The 17,253-nt window shown below is 42.9% G+C and overlaps 1 protein-coding gene across 3 annotated transcripts in view; it reads right to left on the minus strand.

Moving 5' to 3' along the window:
• NSMAF (neutral sphingomyelinase activation associated factor) overlaps positions 1-17,253 on the minus strand; it is a 60,689-nt gene that overhangs the window by 11,938 nt on the left and 31,498 nt on the right. For 2 of the 3 annotated variants that reach the window (XM_060610578.3, XM_060610579.3), the window contains exons 10-21: positions 11,576-11,705; positions 9,261-9,332; positions 8,796-8,904; positions 6,186-6,362; positions 4,726-4,805; positions 4,087-4,177; positions 3,928-3,991; positions 2,931-2,982; positions 2,693-2,813; positions 2,161-2,292; positions 1,350-1,392; positions 639-802 (exon numbers count right to left, since the gene is read on the minus strand). In XM_060610578.3, the coding sequence (XP_060466561.2) occupies positions 639-802; positions 1,350-1,392; positions 2,161-2,292; positions 2,693-2,813; positions 2,931-2,982; positions 3,928-3,991; positions 4,087-4,177; positions 4,726-4,805; positions 6,186-6,362; positions 8,796-8,904; positions 9,261-9,332; positions 11,576-11,705 (1,235 nt within the window). Of the gene's footprint in view, positions 1-638; positions 803-1,349; positions 1,393-2,160; positions 2,293-2,692; positions 2,814-2,930; positions 2,983-3,927; positions 3,992-4,086; positions 4,178-4,725; positions 4,806-6,118; positions 6,150-6,185; positions 6,363-8,795; positions 8,905-9,260; positions 9,333-11,575; positions 11,706-17,253 lie in introns of those variants that run through there. The other variant, XM_078441971.1, reaches the window with a different exon arrangement.

Here is a 17,253-nt window from a genome sequence, read left to right on the forward strand (position 1 = left end):
AACGGGATAAAGGGGAGTATTCTTTCCTCCTTTTCCAAACACTAGATGTGAGAACAGGCAGGGTCGAGTTCAGTTTGAGCACGTAGCACATGCCTGGCACACGAGAGAGACTCCGGAAATGTCTGTCAAATGACTGAATAAGGAAAAAGAATCCAGTAAAGAAAATAAAGCACCTGGAACTCAAGACCTGTGTGTGGGGAAGGAGGAGGAGAACTCGGGACGGAGGAAGTCCTTTCTGGGACAGAGCCGGGAGGAGCCGGGTGAAGCGGCAGGGCCAGGACGCGTCCACGCGGACGTGTGAGCGGCTAAGGACCGAACGGCAGCGTGGAAACCCACAGAGAAGAAAGAGAAGCAGAATGCTAACAGAGTACTGCCAAGTCTCATGTGACGTGAGTAACGCTACCAGAAAATAAAAGTAACTTGGTTTTCTCTGAAGTCAGTAGTCAAACACAAAACAGCGACAAAACCAGCCTTGTCAGAGTCGTTTCTCGGCTGAACTGCAGTAAGATGGCCGAACACACCCACCTCCAGGGAACGCGACGGCTCCCACTTCAGCTACGCTTCAGAATCTTCCGGAACATCTTCGTCAGAAAAGAGCAACACAAGGTGCTCGCGTTTATTCCCTTTACAAAACGTACCTGGAGAATCTGCTAGGGGAGCATTATGACCGCAGGTCTGGGAGAAACTTCTACACTTTGGGGTGATCCGTCGAGGATGGGGCGTCACAAAGAGCTGTTTTGGCGTCTGCCCAAATTCCAAGATTTGGGTTAGCATGGCCACTTTCTCGTCAGGGTCCTCGATGCTTTAGGACAGAACACAAATAATGCAGTGAACCTCGAGGTTCCAGTTAGTTTCTTGAAAGCATAAACGTCAAATGATGCAGGTCAACACGAGAGGTTAACCCTCACATAGCTGCTGTTGAGCAACAGCTATGTGCCGGGACTGCTGAAGCCTCATTACAGGTTGTTCGATCATTTTCTGAGGCTCCGGAATGTACCTAGTGGTGAATGCAAGATACTATTCATTGTGAAATTTCCGTACCTTAGTATTATTATTCACAGAGCTGCAGTAATCATTTAAAGAAGTACTTGTTTTTTTATTTTAGAGAGACACAGAGTACAAGTGGGGGAGAAAGGGAAGGGGGGCAAGAGAGAAAGAGACAGAGATTGAGAACCTTAAGCAGGCTCCATGCTGAGCACAGAGCCCAACACCGGGCTTCCTTCCACGATCCTGGGATCATGACCTGAGCCGAAATCAAGTCAGGCGCTCAACCGACTGAGCCACCCGGGTGCCCCGATAAAGAGGTATTTTGTAACTTAAGTAGAAACTCCTTACAGACATACAAATACCTGTTCAAGTCTACACCTCCTTCGTAGGTCAGTGGATGAAATACTGAAAAAGGAGATGAAAAACACTATTGAAAGAGGTCATGTTTAGATAATATAACGCTGTACAGAGTTCTGTTTTTTTTTTTTTTTTTAAACTCAACAGCTTTAAATTTTTATTCAAAGAAATTGACGGTCACTTTGCAAAAATGACTAATAATATCCAACGGCAATAAATATCAACTCGGGCTATTATCTCTCGCAGAGCAAAAATCTCATCGGCAGCTCAGACAGTCTGTTATCTCCGGGTGTTTCCCCACCAGCACTTCAGGCCCCCACCCCCATCCCCCGCCCCGGGGCAGCACAAATCACCCCGCACTGCCCCGAACTTTCAGCTCAGCCACCCTCATGAGCGACACCGGAAACCTGGAGGCGGTAAGAACCAGACTGAGGAGGAGGTGGAATTCTGCCCGCGTCTGTCTTTCTGCTCAATTAATAAGACACTCTGGGGCCCTTCATAGGAACGGAGCGTGCTCTCCTAGTCTATCCTGACTGAGTTTTACTTGAGATTATTGGGTGGGATGGAGAGTACATGCTAAAACTGGAAGGCTGTAGAAAAACACTTCTCGGGATCACGGTAAAGTTGATGTTCTTAAGGCAAAAGTCCTTCCCCCTCTGTGGCTCAGTCTGATCCCAGAGGCGGGTGTCAGATGCTTCTGCCGCACCAATGCCTCAGTTTTTCTTTCTTCCTCTTCTTTTTTTATTTTATTTTTTATTTTGGGTTTGCTTTCGCTTTTATCAAAGGCTATAGGAACTTTCCGAGGCTATCACGTACCATTATGGGCCCCAACAGCATCGGTGCCTTTTTGCTTGTAGCCAAATATTAGATCGATCCACTCATGAAGGTGTTCTGACACGTAACCGCTTTCCAATGCCTCTTTGCTCTTCTGGAGAAAGTCCTCGGGACCTATTAGATTAGACTTGATCAAAACATCAGTCTTCATTTGTTTTCTCCCATTTCTTGTCTGCCCGTATGCAGACAGAGCTTCTAGGAGAGGCAAGAGGTACGTATTTCTTAATGAGGTCCCCCCCCCCCGCCCCCATCACATAAAATATAAAGTTTGGTGGGAAGCGGGGGGTGGCAAAAGTCACGTTCACAACATTTAGGTCTTTCAAATACATATCAATGTTTTTGCATCTTAGACTCACAGACCATTTCTGATTTGGAATAGGACTGGTATTGCCTCATTTACATAGAAAATTACACCGTCATTTAAAACCACCCAGGCAACTATACATAATAATACTCCAATGGCACTGCCGGGTGAGGAACTGTTGTAATTCAGTACTTGCACGGCGGTACTCACTCCGTGCCCAGGGCGGAAGTTCAACGTCATCCACCATCTGCCCTCCTTGTCTCTTGCCCAGATCCAACTTCAGACTGTTAACTAAAAAGCTGACATCATCGCCATAGAATTCTGGAATCAACTGAAAGTGTCAGGGGAAGAAAAAGAAAAAAAAAAAGGAAAGGAAGAGCAACGAATATTTTTTCAAGCAGTTGGAAACCACAAGCCCAGTGAATCATTAGCTTTAATAACCGCTTACCTCTTTAAAGTCTGTGGCACCATCCAAACAGTTTTTCCAAGTTTCTGCAATACTAAATACAAAAAAAAAAAAAAAAAAATCAACTGATCTGAACGCTCAGGTGAGTGAAACAGCAACCGCATCGCAGTCTATGCAGCTAGGTGTTGGTCTACGCTTTACCTGCAGTGACTCACTTCTCTAACTCACAATTCTCAACATTTGTATGAGGATCCCCTTTTACAGAAGAGACACCTCCCTGAGCTCATGCAGGGAGGGACACGGGGGAAGGACACAGACCCAGATGGGGTGTCTCCAAGTCCTTGCCGGGAGCCTCCGCACACACAGCGGCCGGTGCTTAGACACGGAAAACCTAGCACAGCCGTTGTAATAGCTCGTTTCAAAAAGGAATTATGAATAAACAAGCGTACAGTTTAAAAAATGATCGGAGAGGCACAGATGAAAAGATTAACAATGAATATTATCTCAGCATGGTGGGAGGCCAAGTGAACTTAATTTTCTTCTTCATATTTTCTGATTTTTTTTGCAAGGAAATATTACCTTTACAATAAAGAAGTTAAATGCTCAAAGGGAATTATATTCAATAGTATTATTTAGAATAGCAAAATGTCAGAAATTGTCTAGATGTCCAACAATAGAAAAACTGCTAAAATACTTAAATTATGGCACACATCAGGATATGATATGGGAATTTTAAAAAATCACTGTTTTGAAGAACATGTAATAATATGGAAATATGGAAAACTTCAACATCTAATACGCGGCTGCAACAGGCAGGACAAAAGCTGTATTTAAAAGAAGTTCTTACAGTTACACACACACACCCACACACACACACACACCCACACCCACGACTAGAAAAAGCCTGAATGGAAAAGATATACCAATCAGTGATTCTTTACATCTCTTGACATTTTGGTATCCAGTTTTTGGAAGCAAACACATTGCACGTTTGTAACTAGAGGGTTTAAAACACGGTAAGGGAAGCATTAGGCCAAACCTGTTGAACATTCTGTCTGCATTATCAAACCTTCCGTTCTGCAGGCACAGCATGTACTCCGGTGCTAGAGGAGAGATCAGAGTAAAGTGAGACCACCGAGTCACCGAAGACGCCACGTGAAATAACACCGCATTTGGGAGCGAGGGTAAAGAACCTTACCGATCCTAACAAGGTAAAACAGCACGTAGCCCGGAGAAGAGTAGTGACTGCCGTACATGAACTTTGGCTCTGGCATTTCCTGGTAGCGGCTCTACAACACACGGAAAAAGATCCTGCTAAGTGCTGGCCTGAAAGTAACAACTGACCCAAGTAGTAAAAGCCTCAGCTCGTGGCATGGATACATTATATCCCCTAATTTCTCTCTTAAATAGGAATAGAAGGAAGGAAAAAAAAAAAGGAATAGAAAATAAAACCGCACACACAGTATTCCTGTGATAAGTATTTTGCTTTTCTTGGCTCAGTGGGAACAATGCTGGGCTGGATTGAATAGAATGGATTTTATGCATCTCTTGAGCAATTTACCAGAGCACCTTCATGAAAATAAATCAGTCAACTAGTGATCAGTAAACTCCTACTTCCTGAATTGTAGGCCAAAGATGCAAATGGCGGGTGAGCAGCGAAACCCATGGGGGAAGGCAGCGGGCAGAGAGGATAGTAAGAAGAAATATGACGTAGAGCCTCTGGTCACTCAGCATAGTCCTCATCTAAGTCTTGGAGAAATGAGTTTCCGTTACTATGGACACAGAGGCCATGGCTCGTGGAGTTGTTTAGAAGCCGGGTATCCCTGAACCCACATACCAGAAGTCTTTCCAGCCGTTCCTTGTTTAGAGCCCCTACCGGCCTGCTGAGATCCCGGAACGTTCCCGGATTGGACAAATCTGTAAAAATAAATACATTTTAAAAAATGAATTATTTAAAATAAAGCAAACAAGCTTATACTTAAGAACCTCACTTCCCACACAACAGATACACATGCACACATTTATTTCCACAAATAGTTTTTGAAAAACCTGAGACAGACCCATTAGAATTCTAGTGTTTCTGATAGTTACTTATGCAGCTGTAACGGTTGCAGCCTGAGCTTTAAGTTAGCAACAGTCACTCAAGAGTAGCATCTCTAGAGGCGCCTGGGTGGCTCAGTCGGTTAAGTGTCCGACTTCAGCTCAGGTCATTCTCTCCCGGTTGGTGAGTTTGAGACCCATGTTGGACTCTGTGCTGACAGCTGGGGCCTGGAGCCTGCTTAGGATTCTGTACCCCTCCCCCTCCCCCCGCCCCTCCCCCATGTGCACCAACGCATGTGACTCTCTTTCTCAATAAACATTAAAAAAAAAAGAGTAGCATCTCTAATTGAAAATGCCCTGAATATTGATTTTTTTAAAAAAGAACTACAAATTAAAAAAAAAAAACACTATATTCCAAGGAAAACAACAAAAATAAACACATTTTAAAAGCTAGTATTCTTCTACAAGATTTACGGTTTAAGTTTGAATTATAGTCAACCTTATTTTTCTTATTTTTCTATTATAGCACAATTTGAGAATTGGGGACAGAATATTAGCAGAGAAATAAATTCTCATTCTTAGAAAATCTGTTATTTCCTTCAAGTGTGAGGGTTCAATCAGTCAACTGTCAGAAAGAATTTACTGCCCACAGTACGTTATTTAGAAATACTAGAAAATAAAATTATAATAGAATCACATTTCTGTTAGAAGTAATTTGAGAGATAAATACACAAAGTTAAAATGGTTGCCACTCATTTATGTAATTATTGATGGTTTTTATTTCCTTCTTTAAACATCTCAGTATTTTCTACATGTTCTGGAATGAATAATTATTACTTTTCGCAATCTCATTTTTGAGCGTGAATTTTAAAAGTCTATGACAACCTGGAACAAATTTTCAAAGTGAAAAACGTAAGTATTTCTAACGTGGTAATTAGAGGTAACGCTGGTAACTGGCTTCAAATCGTCCGCCTACTTTCTGGGCAGGTCTTTCCGGAAGTATGGCGGGGGGGCGGGGCTTTTGTTAGGACTAAAAAAATTGAGATAGTGGAGAAGACACCTATGAAACCCATATATAATTTATGGAACACTTATCCAGTGTCTCAGAATGGACATTAGCAACCTTCAGTAAAAAAAAAAAAACAAAAAACCAAAAACCAAAAAATCAAGATGAGTTCTAACGTGCTTACATATCACAACACGATTCTCAGTGAGAATCCATTCTTCCCTCTACAAACTCAGCGCGGCGGCAATTACCCAGTTCTGTGCTGCAGTAATCGTTTATTATCCACGGAAACACCGGGTACTGAGAGAGGTCGTTGCAGCTGCGGTCGGCCAGGTTGTTGAGGTGCAGGAGGTACTGGTAGTTGGAGAGGTGCCCGCGCTGCCACTGCAGGGTGTAGCTTTCGGCCGTGCGCTCCGCGACGTGGTGCTCTGAGGAGGACGGGGCCCGCGGTCACCACCGAGCTGGGCGAGCGCTGGCTACGTGTTACTGAGCGTGTAAAAGCTAGGTGCCTTCCACGGAGGCCCTTCAACGCGTTTTTGAAAAATACATTTTAAGAAAACGAGGGGCGCCCGGGCGGCTCCGTCGGTTGGGCGTCCGACCTCGGCTCAGGTCATGATCTCACGGTTCGTGGGTTCGAGCCCCGCGTGGGGCTCCGTGCTGACGGCTCGGAGCCTGGGGCCTGCTTCGGATTCTGTGCCTCCCTCTCTCTAAGCCCCTCCCCCGCTCACGCTCCCTGTCTCTCAAAAATAAATGAACATTAAAAAAAAAAAAATTTTAAAAAAAAGAAAGAAAACGAAAAGGAGGCTATGGCTGGTTTTCACCAAACAGCCGTTGTGTTGTGTGACTATCTCCAAGATCCAGGAGGGAATATTATCACATATATGGTATAAAACATACTTATGTATCAGATATATGAAAGAAAACAAATATGAAGGTATGGAGCAAATATGTAAATTACATGGTAATGCATAATACTTAGTATATTATATATATATAGTCTGCCACATATACAAAGTGCTTGAGTTTTAACGCCCTAAAGAAGCCATGGCCGCTCGTAAAAGCTTATTTCCTCCATTTTTTTATGCAATCAAAACAAAAATAATCTTTCAGTCTTCTTTTAGATTAGGAAGCGGTGTACGACAGCTGGTTTGCTGATGCCTGTGCATTATGTATGCGGGTGAGGAGCAAGGCTGAAGGAGAAAAAGGTCTCTGGCAGGAAAACCTAATTTCTCAAATGAGAAGAGCCAGAAGGGCCACCCCCTCCGCCACCCAGAACACCTCAGGAAACTTGGAATCAGTATGTGGCACCAAGGATAGCTTTCCTCTCAGAGAGCATAAAGTGACTGACTGCTCTCTTTTGTTGAGAAAATTCTGCTGTCGACCTGTTGCTGGCTGCACCAAGCCACTTATCTAACTCATCTGCTGGCTCAGTATTTACTATTTACTTTTACCACGTTGCTTCTCCGACCAGCTACGAGGAAAGGGGTTAAAAAAATCAAAATGCTTCTTCTTCTCATTTCCCACACTCAGAACACCTCAGAGAAAGTCTGACCAACCTGAGGAATAATACCAGAGAGAATAAGGAAGATTTACAGAAGACAGGTTTTTAGGTCATGGCAAGTTCCTTGACTTGAGATTTGAGGACTCACCATGAAAGTTGAGTTTTTTGTTGTAATCTTGTTAAATAGTTAGAGGAATAAAATGAAAAAAAAAAAAAATTAATCAGGAGGCAAGAAATAACAGTCAACTCATATCAGAGCTATACTTAGGCATTAAATTAAACGTAAGAGCTTAATGTGAGAAGAAAAAAAATGAACTCTAAACCTACTAGAAAATAAAATATATTTCTTATTGAAAATAAACGATTCTTCTTTGAGGGAAAATTCCATTTCCAAGGGAGTAAAAGCAGCAAATAAAATTAAGATGGCATTCATAGAAGCCCAACATCTATTTTTGAAAATCAACCCATTGTAGTTTTCACGGTTTACAGACAACTCTGTAAACAAGAATAACTCAACTGAACCATATACAACTTCATATCGTTTATGCCTAAAAAGAAAAATATAGGTGTTCTTTCTAACAAAGGTGGGAAAATTCACATTTTTATGGAAGACTGAGGAAATATTAATTAAAAGCAAATCAAGTCGGCTAAGCATCCGACTTCGGCTCAGGTCATGATTTCATGGTTTGTGGGTTTGAGTCCTGCATCAGGCTCTGTGGGGACAGCTCGGAGCCTGGAGCCTGCTTCAGATTCTGTGTCTCCCTCTCTCTCTCTCTACCCCTTCCCGCTCACGCTCTGTGTCTGTCTCTCAATAATAAATAAACGTTAAAAAAAAATGTTTTTAAATAAAATAAAAAAAGCAAATCAAGTCCCATAGTATTGTACTGAGTACAAAAGGCTCACGTGCACCTTCGGTGCTGTTCTTCAGCTCTGCGATTAAGACCACAGCTAACGCTCACAGACACATGACTGGGTAACTCACGGCCTCATATTAAGAAACCAAGTCTTGGTTTTCATAAACGAATACAAGACATGAATGAACATAAAAACAATTAGATGGATTCTTTAGAATTCATTCAACGTGGGAGGTGTTAAAAAGTAAAAAACATTTAAATGTATTTATCAAGAGATTTTAAAAGACGCAATTGGCATGAGCTATTACCAAGTTTCACTTCTATCTCCCTCGGTTTTTGGAAGGCCATTCTGCCAGCCACAGTCACTGCTGAGGAGAACCAAGCAGACCCGGAAAGGGGATTCTACATATAGCAAGCTTCTTACTTCCTACCCCAGGCACTTAGGAGTTGAACTAGAAGATGAACAGAATAGAAGGAATAGATACAATGAAGGGTGAGCACCAAACCTAGATACGTGGCAATATAAAAATAGAGGTCATCTCTGTCTTGAGGTTCATAGAACTTCAGGTAGATGTCAGAACAGAGGTCATCTTCGGTGCAAAACACTTCCAAGCCCTGTAAATTCAGAAAGAAAACAGTAAAGTAAATAGCGTTGTATTTACCCTGCAATCTCAAAACAAGCTACGTGAGTACAAAAGCCTTTCAATTAAACATTTCTATTTTTTATCTGTAGGTCTTATTTATTTATAATCTCCACATACAAATTTGATTTAGTGACGTGTGTGTGTGTGTGTGTGTGTGTGCGCGCACGCACACAGCTCATCTGAAAGAAAGACTCAGAGTCAATGTGCTTATGACAACATACCTGCGCTTTTCAATCACGCCCTGGGTGTGTACAAGCGGAGAGACCACTGGCTAAACTGAAGACATGACAGTCCTCCACCCAGAAGGGACACTGCACACGAACTCACCAAAGGCATGAGGCCATGTCTCCTCTTGTAAATGCGGCGGACATCCTGGAGTGTTATCTGCACCACGGGTTTCTTTAAAAGTAGAAAGGCAGCTTCAGACATCAACACTCTGACACAATTAGAAGCTGTCCTTTGGTATCAGAAAGGTGAAAAAAGGGGCCAAATCTTGCTTTTCCAAAGCGTTACATGTGAACAACTGGAAAGGGAGATTTTATGGGGCGCCTGGGTGGCTCAGTCAGTTGAGCATCTTGGTTTCAGCTCAGGTCACTGTCTCACAGTTCGTGGGATCGAGCCCCACTTCGGGCTCTGTTGCCGACAGTGTGGAGCCGGCTTGGGGTTCTCTCTCACCTTCTCTCTCTGCCCATCTCCCACACAGGCACACAGACGCACTCTCTCCACTTCTGGTTTTACATGCTGCTCTGCCCTTTTTCTTTTCCTTTTTTTTTTTTTGTTTTTATTTGTTTTTAAAATGTTGATTTAATTTTGAAGGAGAGAAAGAGCACGAGCAGGGCAGAGAGAGTGGGAGGCACAGAATCCGAAGCAGGCTCCAGGCTCTGAGCTGTCAGCACAGAGCTGGATGTGGGGCTCGAACTCACGAGCTGTGAGATCGTGACCTGAGCCAAAGTCGGATGTCCAACCAACTGAGCCACCCAGGTGCTCCTGGTCTGCCCTTTTTCACGAACTTTATGACCTTGGACAAGTTCTGTTACCTTCACTCAGTACCCAAAATATGATAAATGCGCTACTCTATCGCTCAGGATACTGCCAGGCTGCTGCTGAGTGACAAGGAATATTAACGTGCTGGTACAGGTAACTTCTCAGGAATTTTGCTTTTTATTAGATCAATGGTTTGCTTACAACTGACACAGTACATCTTTTTTTATTTCTGTAATCATCTTTATTTCTGTAAAAACTACATTGTGTTAAGGCTCATAAACAACTACACTATTAAGCAGGTCCTCTAAAAGTTTTGTTCTTTATGAGGAAGAATATTTTCTTGCTTCTCTAAAGGCTTAAAACACTAGTAAGGGGAGACCAAGGTTAGAAAAGCCACTGAGAGGTCCCTGGGCGGCTCAGTCAGTTAAGCCTCCGACCCTGGGTTCCGTTCTGGGTTTCAGCTCAGGTCATGGTCTCACAGGTCATGGGACTGAGCCCCACGTCCGACTCCATGCTGACAGGGCAGAGCCTGCTTGGGATTCTCTCTCTCCTTGTCTCTGTGCTCCTCCCCCACTCTCTCTCCCTCTCCCTCCCCCTCAAAATCAATAAATAAACTTAAAAAAAAAAAGCCACGGAGATTGGCTAAAAGGTGACACATCCGTGCTTTTCCCGAGTGAGAGGGAAGAGGAGCCCGCAGAGGCCAGGATGCGCAACTGTGGAAACTGCCTGAAGACTGGTCAAGGATCCTAGCCTAGAGATTTGGGAGGGGATGTATGCTCATACTGTGGATTCTCAAGCTATGGCACATACTCAGATATTTTCCTACAGTTTTGGACCCAAGCCACAGTAACAGTAGCGGCCAAGCCAAGTATTACACCAGGAGAGAACGCCCATCAGCAATGCGTAGGGTCTACTGCAGGGCTCGGTGAGGGTGCCCCGCCACCTGGTGGACAAAATTGTCATAGCACCACTTTTCACACAAAAGTGTTAGATGTTTTAGTGACATAGTGACTGAGTGACCAGCCTGGAGAATTTCCAGGATGCAGCCTCCTACGACAGAAAACACGTTCTTTAAGCTGAAAGTCGCACCAAATGGTCCGACTGTCTTATCATGGTGTATTAGGATTTCTGTTCTTCTAATGAACCAGGCCAAAAAGGGGTGAGATCCAGAGAAAGCTACAAATCTTTACAAACTTTAGTGTGAAAATCTGAGTTCAAGTTCACTTTCTGGCCCAGTAAGCCTAAAGTCATTGTGAAAGAGGAGCCTGTTTCCAGAGCAGAAGCACTACAGCTGCCCCATTCCAGCATCCGCACACACACCCCGCGCTAGCTGGCAGAGGGCCACTTCGTTCGCTCCTTTGCGTATGGAGACCTACTGAGTTTGTTCCTAATTAAAGAAAAACAAAATATACCGCATATACAAATGCATAAACAGATGTACAGAAAACATCCATTTCTCGAAGTGCTTCCGAGTAGAAAGCTGTAACAAACCTCCACTGACTCTTCACTAAAAGTGGGAGGGGCAGGGTTTCTTTTCACCGCACTGAGAACAAGTGATCCCCAAATTACGGAAAAGACATCAGAAGAGCTCAGATCTGGATGAGCAGGCCTCGAGATGACACAGGGAGGCCTGTTGCTGACCCTGTGTCCTTCCTCACCGGGTGGCCGTTGAGAGGCTGGAAATACAGGTTTGTGTCTGTGATGCACACGTGTCCAGGGTTCGTCACCAGCGGGGTCACCATTTCTGCCTGGCATTCCATGTGCAGCTTTTCAGAAACACTCTGGAATCTGACAATACAGTTTGCAGCAAAAGCGAGAAAAATCAGAAATCAATCGAATTTCTAGGTTTAACTTTCTCTAAGGGAGCTATAGCCTGACTCTGCACGAGGTGTCTAAACACGACATTTAATACAAGAACAACGGTAATCTAAATCGGTCGCTTAAATCAAACGGGCATTCTTTACACAAACAAAACCCTGACATTCTTTTAAATGGCATAATGAAAACTTAGAAAAAAACAACAGATGAACTTATGTATCATAGAAAACAGACAAGTAAATTATACTAAATAATCCCTTATAGCTCAACTCTTCTTCCTCCCAACATAAACTGGCCTTGAAACCGTTATTTTTAAGTTTATTTATTTTGTGAGAGAGAGTGCGCACGGCAGAGGGACAGTGAGAGAGGGAGAGAGAATCCCAAGCAGACTCAGTGCTCTCAGCAAAGAGCCTGACACAGGGCTCGATCCCACAACCATGAGATCATAACTAGAACCAAAACAGTCGGGCACTCAACTGACTGAACCACCCAGGTGCCCTGAAACTATTCTTAGATTAACGTATTTTGCTGTTTGGGGGCCACTAAGCCCTATTTTTATAGTCCCATAAGTCTTCTGGAGTAAATGGCATTTACTTCACATTCTACTTTAGGAGGCTATGAGTATATAATTACAATCACTTGTATGTCAGTTCCAAGGTAGTTCTTTTGTGGATTTACTGCAGAAAAACCAGTCACACATGATTTTTCCACTATCTCCTCCTAAATCGTTTAGTCAAAAAAGCCCATTTTCCTTTTTTTTTTTTTTTTTTTTTACTAATTAAAACAAAATAGAGGGGAAACAACCATGTCATCGATATTTTAAAGCAATTCCTTTCTAAAAGTAACTGGGATAAAAATAAATCTTCCCTGGGGCATCTCGGTGGCTCAGACGGTTAAGCATCTGACTTCAGCTTCAGGTCATCATCTCCTGATTCGTGGGTTTGAGCCCTGTGCAGGGCTCCGTGCTGACGGCGGGGAGCCTGCTTCGGAACCCCCGTCTCCCTCTCTCTCTGCCCCTCCCCTGCACATGTGCACACATGGGCTCTCTGTCTCTCTCTCAAAAATACATAAATATTAAAAAAAAATCTCCCCTGCAAGTAACAATGGGACAAAAGCCCGCGGGACAGACTTGAGGTTCCTTGAGAAGTCAAGGGGACCTCAGAGCTCTCACCCTCACCACAAAAACCAGCTGGAGGGCTACACAAGCCTTTTACAAAGCCATCAGAAAGCTTAGATGCAAAGAAACCTAAAAGAAGAGAGAAACAGCTGGGTGGTGGGAAGAGGAATGACCTGTGTTAGAAGGGGAAGGGCTGCAGGATGGAGAGAGGTCTGCAGGGAAGCAGAAGGCAGAGTCAGGACTGAGAGTGGAGGTGCAAAGATGCTGCCAACCGGGGGGAAAGCAGACGGAGGTCGCCCCCGGCTCCGAAAGCAGGTGGTTCAGCTCCATGGCATAAAGATGGCTCTAGGGATCCTCTGAGGGCTCGGATCCCAAGCCCTGCTGGAAGGAAGTCTCAATCGCCCGCAGCAGAGACGGGGAATGGAACGAGGGCTGCAGTGAAGCCCTGACCCCCCTCGATCAGGGGTCACATGGTCAGCACCCTGTCAGAGCCTCAGCACAGGTGGCCGGACAGAAGAAGGGGGCGCACAACTACTTTTGGAGGTAAATAGTATTTAGTTCAGTCTCCACAGTTCTTTTTAAAACCCAACACTCAGCATACGATAACAAGTTACAAGAAACACAAAGAATCCAGAAAATATGACCCATGCTCCTGAGTGAAAAGATTCAATGGAAGATGACTCAAGGTTGGATCCACCACAGGGAGACTTCGAGATCATAAACACGCTAAATATCTAGAAGATGAAGAACATGTGTGAAGACAAAGGGAATTTCACCGGAGGAATCAAAACTAGGAGAAAGAACCAAGAGGAAACGCTAGGAATGAAAAATCTGGATAGGAGAAATGAAGAATTAATTAAACAAGCTGAACAGATGGGACATAGCAGGGAAGAAGTCGGGTCAGGCTGAAAATGGGTGAATAAAAAGTGGCCTGAAACAAAATGATAAAAAAAAAAAGAACAGAACAGAGTATCTGACAGCTGAGGGAATATACAAAACACACTGACATAGGCATAACTCCAGTTCCAGGGGAAGAGACTGAATATGGGGCAGAAGAAACACTGAGGGAGAGAATGCGGAAGAACCGACGAGAGACACGGGTTCTAGACTCATGTTACCCCCAAACCGTGAGGTCCCCAGGCAGGATGAGCACAGAGAAAACTACACCTTACATGCAGGCAACAGGACAACACATGACGTGACTTCACAGCAAACAGGGGACACCAACATACAAAAGAACAGAATTCTTTAAAATAGTGACAAGAAAACCAACCCAGAATTCCATATCCAACAAAAATGCCCTTCAGAAATGAAGGGGAAATAAAGATATATTCAGAGAGACCTACTCCGAAAGAAATCACTGAACAGGACTGCACTACAAGAAATGTGACAGAAAGTTCTTCAACCCGAGGAGAAATGAGACTAGATTAAACACACTGGAGTTGCAGAATGAGTACATGTTTAAATATCTGAGTATATGGAACAAGATGTGTTTTTCTGTATATTTAGTTTACATACACACATGTACGTAGCTAAATTCTTTTAAAAATCAAATGATTTTTTTTTTTTTGAAGCAAAAATAAGAACACCGTGGTTATGGGCTTCATGCTAGATATAGAAATATAATATAAGACCATAAGATCAGGTCTTATGGGCAGGAGAGGCCATATGGAAATACACTGCTGTAAAGCATTGTTGTAGAGTAGTATAATATTATCGAAGATACACTATGGTCCCAGGTGCCTACTGTAATCTCTAGAGCAACCACTAAAAATGATACAAAGTGGCACAGCTTAAAAAGTCAAGACAGTAGACAAAATGGACTACTTAGAAATATTAGATTTACCCCAAAGAAGGCAAGAATGGAGAGTCAGAAAAGCCAAGAACAAATGGAATGCTAACAAATACTGAGATAGGGGATTTAAAAGCAACTATATTAATAACACATAATTACAAATGAATTAAGCATCCCAATTAAAAAGGGAGGGTGTCAGACTGCATGAAAAGCAAGACTCAACTACATAAAGTGTGTGTTGTCTGGTAACAGAATGAAGACACAGACAGGTTAAAAGTAGAGGGACAGATGGGGCGCCTGGGTGGCTCAGTCGGTTAAGCGTCCGACTTCAACTCAGGTCACGATCTCGCGGTCTGTGAGTTCGAGCCCCGCGTCGGGCTCTGGGCTGATGGCTCAGAGCCTGGAGCCTGCTTCCGATTCTGTGTCTCCCTCTCTCTCTGTCCCTCCCCCGTTCATGCTCTGTCTCTCTCTCTCTCAAAAATAAATAAACGTTAAAAAAAAAAAATTAAAAAAAAAAAAAAAAAAAAGTAGAGGGACAGAAAAGGAAATACCATGCCATCATACCATATGAGGAACTCGTATGGCCAGATTAGGAGAGGACAAAGCAGACTTCAAGACAAATGGATAAAGAGGGATACTTCATAATGATGAAGGGTTCAGGGCATCAAGAAGACATTACACATCTAGGGGTCCTGGCTGGCTCAGTCGGTTGAGCATCTGACTCTTGAGTTCGGCTCAGGTCATGATCTCATGGTTCGTGAGACTGAGCCCTGTGTCGGGCTCTGGGCTGATAGTGCAGAGCCTGCTTGGGATCCTCCCTCCCTCTCTCCCTCCCTCTCTCTCTCTTTCACCCTCTCCCACTCATCATGTTCTCTGTCTCTCTGTCAAAATAAACATTTGAAAAAAAGAAGACATTACACATCAAAATGTACGTGAACCTAACAATGTGGCTTCCTAATATACAAGCCATGAACTGACAGAAATGGGAGGGGAATAATCCCACAATCATTGCTGGCAATTTTAACACCCTTCTCGCGGTAACTGATAAAACAAATCAACAAAAACTTGCCAGAGTATAGATGATCAAAACAACCATCAGCCAGGTGGAACCAAATGGCATTTACTCAACACTATATTCAACAACTGCCCAGCACACCTTCCTTTCAGGGACATATGGAACTTTCACCAAGACAGCCCATATGCTGGGCTGAAAGCAAATCTCAACAGTACCAAAAGACTGGAGTCATATGGAATGTATTCTCTGAACCAAGATGGTATTTAACTAAACGTCGGTAACAATAACAAAATCCCCAAATAGGCTGAAGTTAAATAACACACTTCTAAATAATCCATGGGTCGCAGAAGAGATGGCACAGGAAATCACAAAATATTTTTGCAGTAATGACAGTGAAAACATAAAATGTGTGGGCTTCAGGTGAAGCCATGCTTAGAGGTCAATTTACATGTAAGTACAAAAAGAAGGTCTAAAATTGCTGATCTGATTTTTGTAAGAAGCTAGAAAAAGAACAGTTAAACCCAAAGGAAGCTGAAGGAAGGAAATCAGAAGAGGGGAAATCCATTTTATATAAAATAGAAAAGTAGAGAAAAATCAATAAAGTCAAAAGTTGGTTCTTCGAAAGGTTAATAAAATTGACAAAGCCCTGGAAAAGCTGGCAAAGAAAGAAAAGAGAAAACACACAGCTTCAATGTAAGGAGTGAAAGAGGGACGACCATCACGACAGATCTTACTGACATTAAAAGGACAATAACCATTTCACACCAATAAATGTGCCATGAAGTGGACAAATTTTTTGAAAAACACAGCATAACCAAAACAGGCACAGGAAGAAACAGACAACATACACAGTCTCATGTCTAGTAAATAAATGAGTAAGAGCCCTCAGGCCTATACGGCTTTACCAATGAATTCTGTTAAAAACTTAAGAAAGAAATATAATCTGACAAGCCGTCTTTCAGAAAACAGGATGACGGAACATTGCTAAACTCATCTGATGAGGCCAATAGAACCCTGATAGCAAATCCCGACAGATACATTAAAGATTTATGGAGCAACATCCCTCATGAACATAGAGGCAAAAATCCTTTACAAAATACTAGCAAAGCAAACCTAGTGATATCAAGTAATAAAAAAAGGAGAATACATTATGATCAAGTTGGATTTATCCCATGAATAAGGTTGGTTGAACATTGAAAAAAAGAATCAATCAATGTAATTCACAACATTAACAGAATAAAGTGGAAAAAAAATGATCATTTCAAGAAGTGCAGAAGAAAAAATTAACAAAACTCTAAACCTATTATTGAAAATGCTCTCCGCAAACCAGGAATAAAATGGAGCTTCCTCATTCTGATGAAGGGCATCTATAAAAAACCTAGAGCTAGCCTCTTTCTTCAGCAGTGAAACAAACCCTTTTCCAGTAAGATCAAGGACAGGGCAAGTATGTGCTCCCATCACATCCATTAATTAAACAGCACAATGAGGCAAAACGCAGAAATAAAAGCCATGAGGATTTCTGTGAAACTGTCATTATTCACAGATGAAACGATTATGTATACAGAAATCTACGCAATTTAAAGAAACCCAC

Source organism: Panthera onca, chromosome F2 (genome assembly GCF_046562875.1).
Source record: "Panthera onca isolate mPanOnc1 chromosome F2, mPanOnc1 haplotype 2, whole genome shotgun sequence".
NCBI classification, from domain to species: Eukaryota; Metazoa; Chordata; class Mammalia; order Carnivora; family Felidae; genus Panthera; species Panthera onca.